The sequence below is a fragment of the Helicoverpa zea genome, chromosome 8 (genome assembly GCF_022581195.2).
Source record: "Helicoverpa zea isolate HzStark_Cry1AcR chromosome 8, ilHelZeax1.1, whole genome shotgun sequence".
Taxonomy (NCBI): domain Eukaryota; kingdom Metazoa; phylum Arthropoda; class Insecta; order Lepidoptera; family Noctuidae; genus Helicoverpa; species Helicoverpa zea.
Genome location: NC_061459.1, coordinates 8788145 through 8802644, shown reverse-complemented (window position 1 = coordinate 8802644; position 14500 = coordinate 8788145). Strand labels below are relative to the sequence as shown.

Below are 14500 nucleotides of genomic sequence, written 5' to 3'. Positions count from 1 at the left end.
ATCGGACATCTTCACATTGGCCCTGACGGGACAGAACTAGTTCATTGGCCAACGTGTGTACGCCTCACCGAGTTTGTGGTCCAACGTTGGAACGAGCGTTGGTACCAACGTGTGGAGCCGGCCTAAGTTGTGCCCTTGCATGCCAATATTACACAGCACAATCGTGTCTACACGGGACAGTTCGTTAAAAACAATCGAAACAAATTCTAGCGCGCTGCGCGATAACAATTAACGAACGACTTTTACTGACATTTGAATGTGTAGCAAAATTAATGGGAGATGAAATAAATAAAGAAGACTATCGCAACTCAGGCCCGCGAGATACAGAGCATAGCCTAGTTTAGTAGCCCAAACCTGAAATATTCATGCACCAACATTGGAGAGAGAGATAAAGAAAGAGTATGCCCTTTCTTTCAGTCATGAGAGCGTTCCAGTTTTACGATGGCATGCATGTCTATCATAGAACATCTGTGCATGTACGTATGTATGACCAGTGCATGAACTTGTCAACGTGTGTGTGTGTAATTATTTCAATTCAACTCACTTCGTTGAATAAAGTTGATATTTGTTAACATAATTTATAATCCATTTTGCTTCATATCGATTTATATTTAAAAAAATATACTAAAATGTCCAGTTTCCTTTGATTCCGTTATATAATAAACGTCCCGCGCAGTGTAAAGTTTCTGAAAGCGCAATAGTTATTTCGCGTTTTTGAGTGAAACAAGGAAGAGTTGTTTCTTCACGAACTGAACTATACTTTGATTAATTTTTATTATAAGTTGATAAATAGCTATAGGTTTTTAATGAATCTTGTTATTTAGTTTAATAAATCGAGATAAAACATGGAAGTTTCTAATGAAATAAAGGAAGATATTCGCAAAACCCAGTCGGACTTGAAAAATGCGATTCGAATCCATCAGGTTGGTTTTAATGATTGTAAATTACTTTTTATTTTTATTGAAGAAAATACAGTTTTGTAGTTTACTGATGTTTAACTGACTCTTTTTAAGGTTTGGGTTGCGCGCCTTCAAGAAGATGAAAACGTAAGTGATTGTTTTTTAAGCTATAAATAAATATGTTATTTATTCTTTGGAATAACATGAGTGTGCTTTGTTTGCAGAACATGCATCTTAGATCTAAAGTTAATGAAGCTGAGAAAGAAATAATCGCAATTGGACAGACTCAAGTAAGTTACATTCGTGAATTCTTGACTAAAAGTATGAATTTTAATTATCATGGTTTTTAGCATACTCATGTGATTTGCAAATCTTCATTATTTTGCAGATAAAGTCTATATTACAATGGTTTTTACAGTTTTGTTATACCAAAAAATTTCATTAGTCATAAGATTTTGTTTGTGAGTATCAAACAATGCATCTGTACATGGGTAAGCACAGAAATAATTGGGAAAAAATATATATTCTTATGGGTTTTTAAATAGAAGATGTATAGATACACTTAATACCTTTATTTATATGGGATTATACAATAATGTAAACATAATTCATTATTTTGAATTCCTTTCACCATCACAAATTGTTTGCATTTATCACAAATAAATTAAACAAAAGTGTAGTAAATATTTTCTCCATTGCAGAAACTAGTGGTGGACAGGCTACGTAGAGAACTAGAGCTGTACCAACAAAGGCTGAAGGCTCGTAACAAGCACATTAATATTGAAAATGACAATAGATATGTGGCACAACAACTAAGGGACCATCAAATACAATATCGTAGCAGAAATAGAACAGTATCATTATTGAAGCCATCTGTGCTCAATGAAATACATATAAAAACTGAAAACAACAGCGATGAAATAAAAGACAACAATGTATCCGATGTGGAGATTGAGATAAAGTTATCTAATGAGAAGGAAAACTCAAATCACAGTGAGACTGATGACAAAGATAAATACCAGAGAAACTTTTCTCAACTGCCCAATGCTGTGCATGATAGTAGAAACAATTTTGTGAATGTCTTAAACAAAGTGAAAGAAGCTTTTAGGTATGTGTGTTTCAGATGTTCTTTATTTAGAAAAGTCAGATCAATGCAGAGGAAATTGATTTAAGTATTTTTCAATATTCCAATCCTTTTCTTGGCTTTATATGGTGCCTTTGAAGTGTAGTTTAACCATCAAAATGTGTCTAAATATATAGAGATTAAGGCAAGTGTTTATACTCATGATAAAAACAACTTTCCCAAAAGGAACTTTTTTTATTCTCATTAGTTTAAACACAATACAGCAGCAGAGATGGCACAAGTCCTAAGTTCAGATTCAGACAGCTGTTGATAATAAGGAAAAGGGTAAAACTAGTGAAAAAAAAAGTGTTTTAGGAGAAGTATAAGTTATAATCATCAGTAGAATCATCTGTTCACATGTCTATTCTTAATTACCAGTCACCCTATATGTACAATAAGATTTTTGTAACATTTTGAAAATTAAATTAAAATGTGTTTTATTTGGCAGTGGACCAAAGCACCAGGATAACAATGATTGGCAAGAGCAGAAGTCAGATTCAGATTCATCTCAAGCTGGAGAGCTTTCTCCGACGCCTTCGCCGCCACCGCTTCCTGAGCCCGGGGAGCCTGTCACCAAAGAGGTCTTTTTGAGGTAATATTACTTATTACCACATGAAATACGACAAAAGAAGTGAAGGAAGATATTACTCGCTTGTTAATGAGTTGTATTATATGTTATTTTTTATTGAAATTACAGTTGCGAGCAAAAAACATTACAATGTTTGATGTTCAATGTTTTCTTGATACTTTATATGGCGTTTTGAGCGTAGCTACGGCGACGCACCTTATACCTAATGCTTCCAAAATTCTTTCAGACTGATAGGTTTAATAACACCGTTACAAAGAGAGCTGTTAGAGAAAAAGCGAAATGAGCGTCGCAAGCGATCCACTACGAGTACTAACAGAAATGATTTCCTGTATGGGAACTATGAAATGTTACCTGTAAGTATAACATCTACATTAATCTATACACTCAAAATGTCCGTCAACTTATTAGTTTTTTTTCTAATCAACAGAAAAAGAAGAAGTACAACCAGTTTCCATACTTGCAAACGCATAATGATCCTCCACAGACAAGGTCCGCAAAGCTACGAAAACAACAGGTATGTTCATACAATATTAAAATCAAAATATCGTTGGACAGAGGTATTATTTTCCCTATTGATTGATCATAATTTGTATTGTTTCAGTCGCAGAATAAAACGTCTCGCGAAGGCTCTCCGTCTGGATCTTCAACGGAAAATAAAGGTAAGGAAAACCATAGTGATTATGTTGAACCTAGATTATGCCAAAATGTGATATTATTGATGTATTTTTTTTATATTAGCAGGATGGAGCAACGGCAAGCCCGCGTGGGCGGCAACGTTGCCGGCGAGCTTATCTGTGGAACCTGTGTATGCAACACAGAAAAAAGCGTGTCATGTGTGTGGACGAAATGGTAAGTGGTTTCATAATATTTTTTGATTGGAGGCTCGGAACAAATTGTAGTTAAATGTTACTCGTGCTGATGATAGATAAAAGAGTATGGAAGGAGAAAACAGGCTGCAGCTTACCCCAAATAATATTGGGATAAGGACAGTGTTAGCCATCAGTTCCTCTTATATTCGACAAGTTCTCTTTTTTTATCGATGGTTAAAATCATCAAATGACCCCTCCCGCTGTGGGTTGGCAGCTGTGATAGTATATCAGACTTTTACTGACAAAAAAATTATCGTGTTCCTTTGGAGCCCTTTTGTACCAGGGCCGCGGAAACTCTTTCAAACAATCCCTCAAGCCTCGGCGGGCCATGGCTCTGTTGGGCCCCGCAGAAAAATATAAAGTTTACTTCTTTATAATATTAGTATAGATGAGTGTGAGCGAGCGATGTGATACGAGTGACGTATGTGTGTTTACAGACGTGGCGTCGCTGCTGGCGTGGTGTGCCACATGCGGCGTGTGGCAGCACACGGGCTGCGGCCGCGCCGGCGGAGACTGCGCCCGCTGCGGCGCCGCCCTGCCCGAGCCGCACGGCGCCGCCGCCGCGCCCGACCCCGCCACGCACAAGCAGCTCTATAGAGGTACATACATGTGACACAGCACACGGGCTGCAGGCGGCGACTGCGCGCGCTGCCCGAGCCGCACGGCGCCGCCGCCGCGCCCGACCCCGCCACGCACAAGCAGCTCTATAGAGGTACATACATGTGACACAGCACACGGGCTGCAGGCGGCGACTGCGCGCGCTGCCCGAGCCGCACGGCGCCGCCGCCGCGCCCGACCCCGCCACGCACAAGCAGCTCTATAGAGGTACATACATGTGACACAGCACACGGGCTGCAGGCGGCGACTGCGCGCGCTGCCCGAGCCGCACGGCGCCGCCGCCGCGCCCGACCCCGCCACGCACAAGCAGCTCTATAGAGGTACATACATGTGACACAGCACACGGGCTGCAGGCGGCGACTGCGCGCGCTGCCCGAGCCGCACGGCGCCGCCGCCGCGCCCGACCCCGCCACGCACAAGCAGCTCTATAGAGGTACATACATGTGACACAGCACACGGGCTGCAGGCGGCGACTGCGCGCGCTGCCCGAGCCGCACGGCGCCGCCGCCGCGCCCGACCCCGCCACGCACAAGCAGCTCTCATCATCATCAGCCTATCGCAGTCCATTGCTGGACATAGGCCTCTCCAAGTGCACGCCACTGAGATCGATTTTCGGCTTCTCGCATCCAGCTCCTGCCAGCCGTCTTGCGCAAGTCATCACTCCAACGTGCCTGAGGACGTCCTACACTACGTTTGCCGGCGTGGTCTCCACTCTAGAACTCGTATACACCAACGGTTATTGGTTCTTCGGCTAATATGGACAGCCCACTGCCACTTCAGCTTGCCGATTCGGTGGGCTATGTCGATGACTTTGGTTCTCTGACGGATTACCTCATTTCTGATGCGATCCCTAAGAGAAATGCCGAGCATAGCTCTTCCCATAGACCGCTGAGCGACTTTAAACTTGTGGACCAGCCGTACCGTCAGTGTCCACGTTTCGGCTCCGTAAGTCATGACAGGTAGGATGCACTGTTTGAAGACTTTTGTCTTTAGGCACTGTGGGATCGACGATGTTAGGACTCGACGTAGCTTCCCAAATGCAGCCCAACCCAACTGAATTCTCCTATTCACCTCGTCCTCAAAGTTGTTTCTACCTAACTGCCCGAGATATACATATTTCCGAACAACTTCGAGAACGGCGCCGTGTATCGCAATCGGTTCCGGTAGAGCATGTTCATTGAACATGACCTTGGTTTTGTCCAAGTTCATCCATAGGCCGATGCGTAGAGAAGATTCAGCCAGGTAGTTCAGCATCTGTTGTAGGTCCTGCAGCGTTTCCGCCATGATGACGATATCGTCAGCAAATCGCAAGTGAGAGATGTGTTCGCCATTGATGTTGATGCCGCGTCCTTACCAGTTCAGCGTCTTGAACATATCCTTCATTGCATTAGTGAACAGTTTCGGGGAAATAACATCCCCTTGTCTCACTCCTCGATGCAACGGTATGGGCCTTGTTTGCTGATATCGTACTTGGACGGACATTGTAGCGGCTTCGTAGAGACATCTCATCACTAGGATGTATCGCCAATCTACTTGGCAACGCTGCAGGGACTCCAGAACAGACCAGATTTCAACCGAGTCAAAGGCCTTCTCATAGTCCACAAATGCTAGACACAGGGGCTGATTATACTCTTCGATCTTCTGTATAATCTGCCGCACTGTGTGGATGTGGTCTTTGGTGCCGTATCTGCTCCGAAACTCAGCCTGCTCCGGTGGAATTCGTCGAGTCTTCGCGCAAGTCGGTTCGTGATCACTCTTGGGAACAGCTTGTATACGTGGCTTAGGAGGGAAATGGGTCGATAGTAGCTCCATAGAAGTAAATACATGTGACACAGCACACGTGGCAGCAGCTGTCGGCCACTTTAAAGTGTTCAGTAAATAGATCATCGCAGGCCACCCATAGAAAAGGATGATGTCCTCCTAGCCGATATCGGCTGCGGCGGCTGTTCTGATATATGGAGATCAACTAACTGTGCAGAACATATTATAGTGCACAAGCCTTTACACAGACACAGGTGCACTTACTATTCCTTCACTCTCATGGTCCGATGGCAATCCGGCACGACCAGAGAGAGATCAGAAAAGGATAACAAGTAACTTACACTTGTATATTTTATTTCAGATAAACTAGCCGAGCGTAAAAGTTTACAAGAGAAGAATATAAAATTATGTGTGGAACTACGTAAACTTGAAATGAGAGCCGCAAGCCTGAAAGAGAATTTGGACGAACATAATGCAGAGAAAAGACAACTATTAGCTGACCAGATCAAGACTCAAAGAAACCTTCAGAAACTTCTAGACTTCATTAGTCAATTTAAAGAGACGTCGATAAGCATCCGTTCTACGTCCGTCAGTGAGTCAGGCAGCGAAATAAGTAAAAGTAATGAGGAATGAAGTTGTAAGTATTTCATGTTTATTTTTTTGTAGTACTTTACCTCCATATTTTTGTGGGTCTATGTCATGGGGCAGCCAACTTAATAAGACCCAAAATCTACTGTTTACTAAAGAAACTTCAAGCGATCTACCATTGACGTATCACTTGAAATCTCAATTAAAAACACCATAATTTAGTGCTTTGCAACGATCGACTGGACTAAAGGTCGCATGGCCATTCCTGGACTATGCTGTGCACTAAATATTAAGTGAGAGGTATTTAAACTACTTACCGCGACTTCGATGAATGCATGTTACTTCTGAAAACGGCCAATCCAACTTGTTTTTGAGTTCACCATAAATAAACGCTTTTCTCTTCATTTCTCCGTACCTGTATAAATATCCAATATAGCCAATCAGGGTTAGCTTTCAAATTTTTTTTTTTTGTGAACGGTCCAGTGGTTTTTGAGTTTATTTGTTACATACATATCTTTCTTCTTTAAAGTAATAATGCAGAAGAAGGAACAACCAAAATGATGATTTAGCAATGTTTGTATATTTTCTTTTTTTATCAAGCTAAAGTTATAACTTTATTTATTTATTTATTTATTTACTTATTGGAAAACCAACGGCTATACAAGACAATGTTGTAAACATATATAGAAACAGAAAGCCAATTATAGGTTTTCACGGATAATAATGGAATAACACGCTTAAAGCTAGGTAATCAGCTGGTCTATGAGGTATTAAAATTTATTGTTACAGGTTTAAGGTCTGATGCGTCTCTTCGTGTTCGTGATTCGTGGTCGGTGTTGATGTTAATTAGATTGATTATGGTTTTACTATGGAGTTACAGTAGTCTCAATGTAGTGTTTTTTGGACACCCGAATAATTTCGTTATTGGAACATGTGGACATTTTCAATTAAGTTTGTTTTTACTTACTTGTATCAAATTATATATTTCACGAGATTTTTTATTGTTATCTAATTACTCTCTACAGAGTTTCTTATATCAGAGTCAAATTACTGGAAATGTATTATTTGAAATGTGGAAGTGAAAGTAGTTCAGAAGTAGTACGTATTCTATCACGATTTGTCTTGATCGGGTGGATATAAATCAATTCTATTAAATAAAATCAAATAATTAGCCAAAAGTGAAGTGTTCAGTATTTGATTCCTAATTTAGTGTAGATGTACTAATTGTCAGTTAGATGTAGAATTAATTTTGTTGCAACAACTAAGTTTTAGTTTAAACGTTGTTTGTAATGTATTCACCGTTTTATAATCAAGTGTCCGTCCTTTTCTAAGTTAAAATATTTTTAGTATACAAGTAGAAAAGGAAGCCAAGATTTTGTAATTAAGACAACAAACAACGTTTACTAAGAAATATGGATACTGTCCATATGTTAATCAACCTTAAATTGTTCTCTGTGATATGATTATTTTTCGTTAGGTTGTTAATAGTACAAACGTACTTTGTATGAGATCCCTAATTGTAATACCTTATGTAAATAAATATTCGTAAATTGGTTAATATTTTTTTATTGAAACGGGTGAGACGATATGTCACATGATACTCATTTATGCAGTTCAACAAACAACCTGGATAGTTCAGTATTCTATGAATTTATTTTTTTAGGCTAATTCTAATACTTTTTTCCCTTTTAACACATCTCTGCGTAACTCGTCAAAGCTACGTTCCAGCAACTGGCATTCGTACTGCGTGAGAGATGTATACCTCTGCATCTCTTTAACTCCCACGTGGTTAATATGTACCAGACCGCCGAAGTATGAAGTACCAAAGTCGTTGTTCTCTATGAAGGCGTTCACTCTCGCTGGTCGGCCGTCTAACGCATCCAGCACGCTTCGAGTGAACAGCAGTGCGCTGAATGCAACCGACAGAATTGGTGAAAATCCTCTCTTAGCCCTTAATATCCTGTCGTCTGTCTTTCGGAACTTCAAAGTGAACTCTTGTGACATTTTAGCGTCGAACGCTGAATCGGGTTGACTTTGTGAAAGAAGAGGGATGGCAGTTTTGTCAGAATGCCCGCCGATCACAGGTACCATGCAGTTGCGAGGGTTAAAGTTATTTTGAGCCGCATATAGTGTCTGAGCACGTAGCGCGTCTATGCCAGTTATACCGAATAATTTTCGCGGGTCATATTCTCCATGGTTTCGTAAGACCTCGGCAGCCATTGGAATAACACTGTTAATTGGCTCTGTCACGATACCCAGAAAAGGCATCGGTTCTAATTTGGCTACTTTCGTTGCTAACGTTTTTACAAAAGATGTATTTGCTGACAACCATAGTTTTTCAGTTATACCTGGCTTACGGATGAGTCCTCCTGCGCCTATAACAATGTGAGCATTTTTGAGAGCTCTATCCAGAGTATCTTCGCCAGTATATCCTTGTAGGTTAGCCTCAGTAGGTATGTGCGATAAATCCAACACAACGCCGGGTGTTTGTCCTCGGGTGTCGTGCACCACGAGCTTGGTGATGGCAGGTTCAGCTCGGAGCAGTAAACATAGTGTTTGTCCAATATCGCTCGCACCGCCGACTACGGTCACTTGATAATGCTTCTTGCTTGTCGCATATACTTGAAATAATTTTCTGCTTATTAATTTATTCATTTTGGCGACAAAAATATTTTATCATTACATTTAAATTAGCCAAATCCCTCTTCCCAACCCACGACAATTTGGGGATTTTAATGTATTTTAAATTGACTAACCAAAATTTGACGTTAGGAACATATTGATGCAAATTGTTGACATTAAAAAGAAACGTAAAATACAGCCGGAAAATGTTAAAAATAAGTTAGCTTTGATTTGTGTGTCATGCAAAGAGTTCTATCAAAATCAAATCAAAATCAAAATATTCTTTATTGTACACCAAGACACAACACAGGACATCACAACATACAAAAACACAGTACAATCGGCGGTCTTATTGCTAAATAGCAATTTCTTCTAGACAACCTTTGGATGGAGTTTATCTGTAGAATACAGTGAAAAACGGGCAGCTATCATTACAGATGCACTTGCTTTTCTGATCTATTCTGCAGTTTATGGATTTCTTTGGTATATAATATCTGTCAACAAAAAATGTCAAGTGTAGGCACACCCCCGGCACACCACATTTACAATGTAACAGATCTTTATAAAACGTACAATTGTTTAACAAAATTAACATGTTTCAGAAGAAGAGCATCGGTTTGCTTTTAAATAAAAATGTGCTGTCGAAATTGAAACATATATCGGTGAGAAATGTCCAAATTTCTGTGATTGGTGCCGTAGGAGAAGTAGGTGCAAATTTGGCTCTTCTGCTAAAACAAAACCTCAAACTACAGAAGCTGAACTTATACGATGACGATGAAAAAAATATAGGAGCTGCAATGGAATTGGGTCACCTACCTGGAGGACCGCAAGTGAGTGGGTTCACCGGCGTAAATGGCTTGCATGCTGCTGTTCGAGGTTCAGAACTAGTCGTGATGGCTCAGCGAGTACCACGTAAGCCAGGTAATAGTCGAGAACAAATGATTGCTGCGAATGCTCCCGCTATGCAAAGGCTTTGCAGGGCAATCGCCGACGAAAATCCTGGAGCATTCCTTGCAATCTCTACAAACCCACTGAATTCAATGGTTCCATTTGCGAGTGCTCTCTTGTATAAATATGGCGCATATAACCCTTTTAAGGTGTTTGGTGTGACGCACATTGATTCCGCCCGGGCCCGCATTTACGCTGCACACGCTTTACAAGTAAGCTGTCGAAACTTATTCCTCCCCGTAATAGGAGGACATTCAGATGATACAGTAATACCACTTTTTTCAAATATCTGCCCAAGCGAATATACTATAGATCCATGTCAAGCAGACACATTAACGCGTCTTGTGAGAAAATCAGGGACAGAAATAGTATTCCAAAAACAAGGTTGTGAATCCGCGGTACTGGGTATGGCGTGGTCCCTTAACGAGTTCTGCAATTTAATGATAGAAGCTATTTGTGGTGGTGAAGTTGTAGTAAATTGTTATACAGCCAATCCTCACTTTGGAACAAGATTTTTCTCTGGCCCTACTGTAATAGGACCTTATGGTATCATACGGGCATGTTGTGAATTTACTTACAGTGACTATGAATCTTTTCTGGTGACTGCTTCAGTTCCTGTTATTAATAGAGACGTGACTCTTGGAGAAGAGTATGTTAGGTATATTGAGTTTGCAATGAAGCCAAAATATTAACATTTGTAGATGTCTATTTACATAAAACATAAAAAGAAATAAATAAAAAGTGCCAATTATTTAAGACCTTAAGACGGTCGTTTTTTATTTAAGTATTGAAATGACATGGAAAAACCGTAGGCTTTGAAATAAAATTAAAGATAACTTTAGATAACCTGTTGCACCTAGGTATTAGGACTTTTACTTTAATTACTATTTGACGTACATATTGTGCGTACAAAACGGTTAGGTCTCGTGGTCCTCCTCAAGAGGTTATTCGTGAGATATGAATTGCCATGTAACTAGGAACTTCTGTTATGTAGGCAATTTGGGGGTCCGTGTCTTTATTAAAAGTTCTTCTACTGTTGATATACAAACGTCAAATTATATCAAATATTTTTACTTTAACTATTCACCAAACTAAATAATTGTAATAACTTCGACTGAAGAGGTTCATCGATTGGCGGGGGGCCAAAACAAAACAATAATTGCGTTGGTAGGGTGCAATATTTAATAGCAGCATTACCTAAGTACCCGGATCATCATAATTACATGTGATAGTTAAGTGTATTATACTTTAGGAAGGTACCATAATACGCACTAAGGTTACAAATTCAATTCTCATTTTCTCAGTAAGGAAGGACTTACAAACCAAACATTCTCGAGACCATTGAAAACAAAGCGATAGGAATTGCGAGGACATAATCGAAGCTGACGTGTGCGGTATTCACTTGTAACGGTCCAATATCGGACAAATGGCGAGCTGGTGACGCAAAGCGGCCATCCGAGTCGCATCTCATTCGGAGAACATTGTAACTGCCAGAGTGCCTTGTTCCTCGTACCTACTACGGAGAACGAGTATGGCTGCGTTCACATTGAAGCGTGTTCCATTACTGATTCTAACGTTCTCCTCTTTGGGGTTTGTTGCCATTTCAATAGAGTTGATTACATAGCTGCCTTCATACAGCACAAAGTAGGTATGCTGTGTACCTGTATTGAATGACAGAGTAGATATCAATTAGTTACCTACATAAATTGTTTTGATATACATAGGTATCTACTGAATCAGCAAATCACACCTATTTATTAAAATGTAAAAAGTCGATACTTCCCAAAAGATCCATAATCCATAAGAAAAAAATGTGTGTGAAACAAGGTGCATAAAAGGACTCTGCGCTCACCAGATGTGTTAAAATTTACCTCCCAATATAATTTGATGTGATGCTAACTTAACAGGCGGGGAGCGTTCTCAGTTCGGTGCAACCGCAAATAAGGATCGTAACGACAGGGTTAACTTTAAGATAATCGCTGAGCGGCCATACGGGTCCGCCGCGGCGTTACATTGAGTTTAATGTCTTTCGGTCTTGACGACCGCCGTCTGACGGTGTTAACTTGAGCGAGGGTTAAGGGTCGAGAGACCGGTGATTACACCTCTGTAAGGACCATTTATTGCCACTACACTGTTTGTGATTGCCTGCGTGCTGCATTAACGTTTGGCTTTATTTTACAGACATTATAAAGTCATCTGTGGTTACGATGAGGTGGGTTATCATCAGGTGATTTGTCCCTGCTTCAGTTTTGGTTGCTATTGTAGTTAACAATTGATAATAGTAACGTACTATAAGATGTTAAACTGGTAGCCGACCCTAACTTTTTTCGTAAAAGGTTAGGCAAATGATTCCTTGAACGCTGTTTCATAACGTTTGAATACGCCGAATCTAAGACAACAAGTCTTAGATGCTAAAAAAGTTATGATACACACAAGATACTTAAACGTTTTAGCTATACAGACCAGAACTCCTGAGTTCAATCGATATAAGATGTACATAGTTGAGTCTTAGATTTGGTCATACTGCATTCGCATTCCTCGCACATTTTTTTCACTGTGGCACGACATTGACTATGTAATTAGCTTCAGTGCTACAACAGATGTTTATCAGTGGCGGCCCTAGGGGTGTGCGAACTGTGCCCTCGCACAGGGCCTCGCGCTTGGGGGGGCCTCGCGCTACAACCCACAACTGGCTCTCAATCCAGTCACGGTTTTTTTTTTATTTTTGCTTAATTCCGAGTTTAATTTGAGAGTCCTTAAACAAACAATTTAAAAAAATTCGCGCTCGCTACGCTCGCGGCTGTGCACTTGACAGTACCTTTCCTTATAAATTGATTAGAGAACTTTTATGTCCCAAAACTCAAAAATTTTCGCGCTCGCTACGCTCGCGACTTCACCTTGCACTGTTGTTTATTATACAAGTTTAGGTGCTTTGGTGACCCAAACCTCAAAAAATTTTGGGCTCGCTATGCTCGCGGGTGCTTTACTTTCCACTTGTTTTATTTTTTCATCCTTTTTTAGCCGAACCTAGAAGGTAGCGCCGCTTTTAAGTCCTTTTATTTACAAGAAAATAACTCATAGTTTCCGTATGAATGTGATTGCACGGTCATGATCGCACCCGGGCGCTACATGAGCTAGAGACGGCCCTGAATCAGTTATACGAAGAGCTGAATATTATCTCGGTGCTGAAATATATATTAGAAAATAATTTAACTGAAATTTATCCCACTACCGAAATAGTTTTGAGAATTCGAATAATAAAATAATAATATCGAAAAAGCAGTTTTTCGAGGCTTAAAATTATTAAAACATGTTTAAGGAATTCGATGACACAAGATCGACTTTCAGCCCTTGCTAATCTTTCGATCGAAAATGACGTTGCTCATTCATTCGATTATTCTGCTTTAATTAAAGATTTTAGTCTTAAGAAAAGTCGCAAGCATCAGATCATTTTAATATTTGTTAATTTTGTGATTCTTTAAATATAAACTGTAGTAAAAATATTTTTTTATTAATTTGTGTAACTTGACCATTTCTACTCAAACATGACGTTTAGGTAAATCAAAACACCAGCTTACTCTCGCAATACATACTTTTCACATAGGACAAAGGGCCTCGCAAAGACCTGCCGCACGTAGCCTCGCAATGGCTAGGGCCGCCGCTGATGTTTATGATGGTGAAGTGATAACGATCAATGTTGTCTCATTCTCGTCATCTAAAAAAAGCTGATACTTCATCTAAATGTCATCGCCATGAATATTTTACTTCCCATCTATCCAGACATATTTAAATGGGTGGTAATTATCATCATTATACATACCTATAACTTGCTGTAATGCACTCAACGAGTTATCTGATCAATCATGATGCCTATCAACGATCGTAGTTAGATTTTATCAATTTATTAAGAACCTGTTCTCTCTTAATGTTGTTATTCTGCATTTTAATTACATTTAGTCTTAGTGGAAGTAGTGCATATCGGGACTTGAATTAAATTATGTCCTCCAACGACGACGTTGCATAGATTAATCGGTCGGGCCTAGGTTTATTAGATTTGTACCCAAAAGTTTTAAGAAAACTGTGTACTTTCAGGAGTTTTATGAGTGCACACAATCATGAATTTTACCTGAGGTGCTTGATTGATTATTCAAAAAATCACTTCAATTTTGTATCTTGTTACACGCACTAGACTTTAAGAAGTAAAAGAAAACGAATTAATCAGAAATGGTGGTAGTTAACAGCGTAAAGGAAAAACTCCAAAAGCCGTGCCCAGACTGGCGACTGGGTAAAGTTCGGGGAAGTCGTTGAGATGTCCCATGGGTGTCGTCTGTCGGCGCCTCGCCTGTGGGACTGTGCCGAGGTTCTATACATACGAGCTTGTTGTGTTATGGAGCTATTTTCAATGAGTTAGCTAAACTTAGGAAACGGATAAGAAGCGAATATTATTGTGAAAAGGAATGTTAATTTTATTAAAAGTCCCCAC

General features: G+C 40.0%; 3 protein-coding genes across 4 annotated transcripts; 2 read left to right on the top strand and 1 right to left on the bottom strand.

The window, feature by feature from the left end:
* The first annotated feature begins 521 nt into the window (after window positions 1-521).
* Window positions 522-8005, top strand: LOC124632651. 2 transcript variants are annotated; one of them, XM_047167557.1, is made up of 12 exons: window positions 522-923; window positions 1014-1046; window positions 1124-1189; window positions 1601-2007; window positions 2471-2614; window positions 2838-2964; window positions 3039-3125; window positions 3213-3270; window positions 3353-3460; window positions 3918-4079; window positions 6221-6496; window positions 7237-8005. In XM_047167557.1, exons 1-11 carry the CDS (start codon window positions 846-848, stop codon window positions 6490-6492), a joined length of 1542 nt encoding a protein of 513 aa, XP_047023513.1. In that variant the 5' UTR covers window positions 522-845; the 3' UTR covers window positions 6493-6496; window positions 7237-8005. The 2 variants fall into 2 exon arrangements, with proteins under 2 accessions (XP_047023513.1, XP_047023512.1); XM_047167556.1 differs by having other exon boundaries at window positions 523-923; window positions 3350-3460.
* Window positions 8006-8014: 9 nt separating this feature from the next.
* LOC124632652 (malate dehydrogenase-like) lies at window positions 8015-9102 on the bottom strand. The gene has a single exon (XM_047167558.1). The coding sequence runs from the start codon at window positions 9100-9102 to the stop codon at window positions 8107-8109; it is 996 nt and encodes a 331-aa protein (XP_047023514.1). The 3' UTR covers window positions 8015-8106.
* Window positions 9103-9662: 560 nt separating this feature from the next.
* On the top strand, window positions 9663-11098 carry LOC124632754 (malate dehydrogenase-like). The gene has a single exon (XM_047167714.1). It carries the CDS (start codon window positions 9663-9665, stop codon window positions 10707-10709), a length of 1047 nt encoding a protein of 348 aa, XP_047023670.1. The 3' UTR covers window positions 10710-11098.
* The last annotated feature ends 3402 nt before the right edge of the window (window positions 11099-14500 follow it).

Excerpts from the sequence above, each read along its gene's own strand:
- LOC124632651 (XM_047167556.1), top strand. The coding sequence starts at position 846 with ATGGAAGTTTCTAATGAAATAAAGGAAGATATTCGCAAAACCCAGTCG. Across the intron at positions 3,126-3,212 it reads CAAAGCTACGAAAACAACAG|TCGCAGAATAAAACGTCTCG; the intron begins GTATGTTCATAC and ends GTATTGTTTCAG. Across the intron at positions 3,461-3,917 it reads TCATGTGTGTGGACGAAATG|ACGTGGCGTCGCTGCTGGCG; the intron begins GTAAGTGGTTTC and ends GTGTGTTTACAG.
- LOC124632652 (XM_047167558.1), bottom strand. The coding sequence starts at position 9,102 with ATGAATAAATTAATAAGCAGAAAATTATTTCAAGTATATGCGACAAGC.
- LOC124632754 (XM_047167714.1), top strand. The coding sequence starts at position 9,663 with ATGTTTCAGAAGAAGAGCATCGGTTTGCTTTTAAATAAAAATGTGCTG.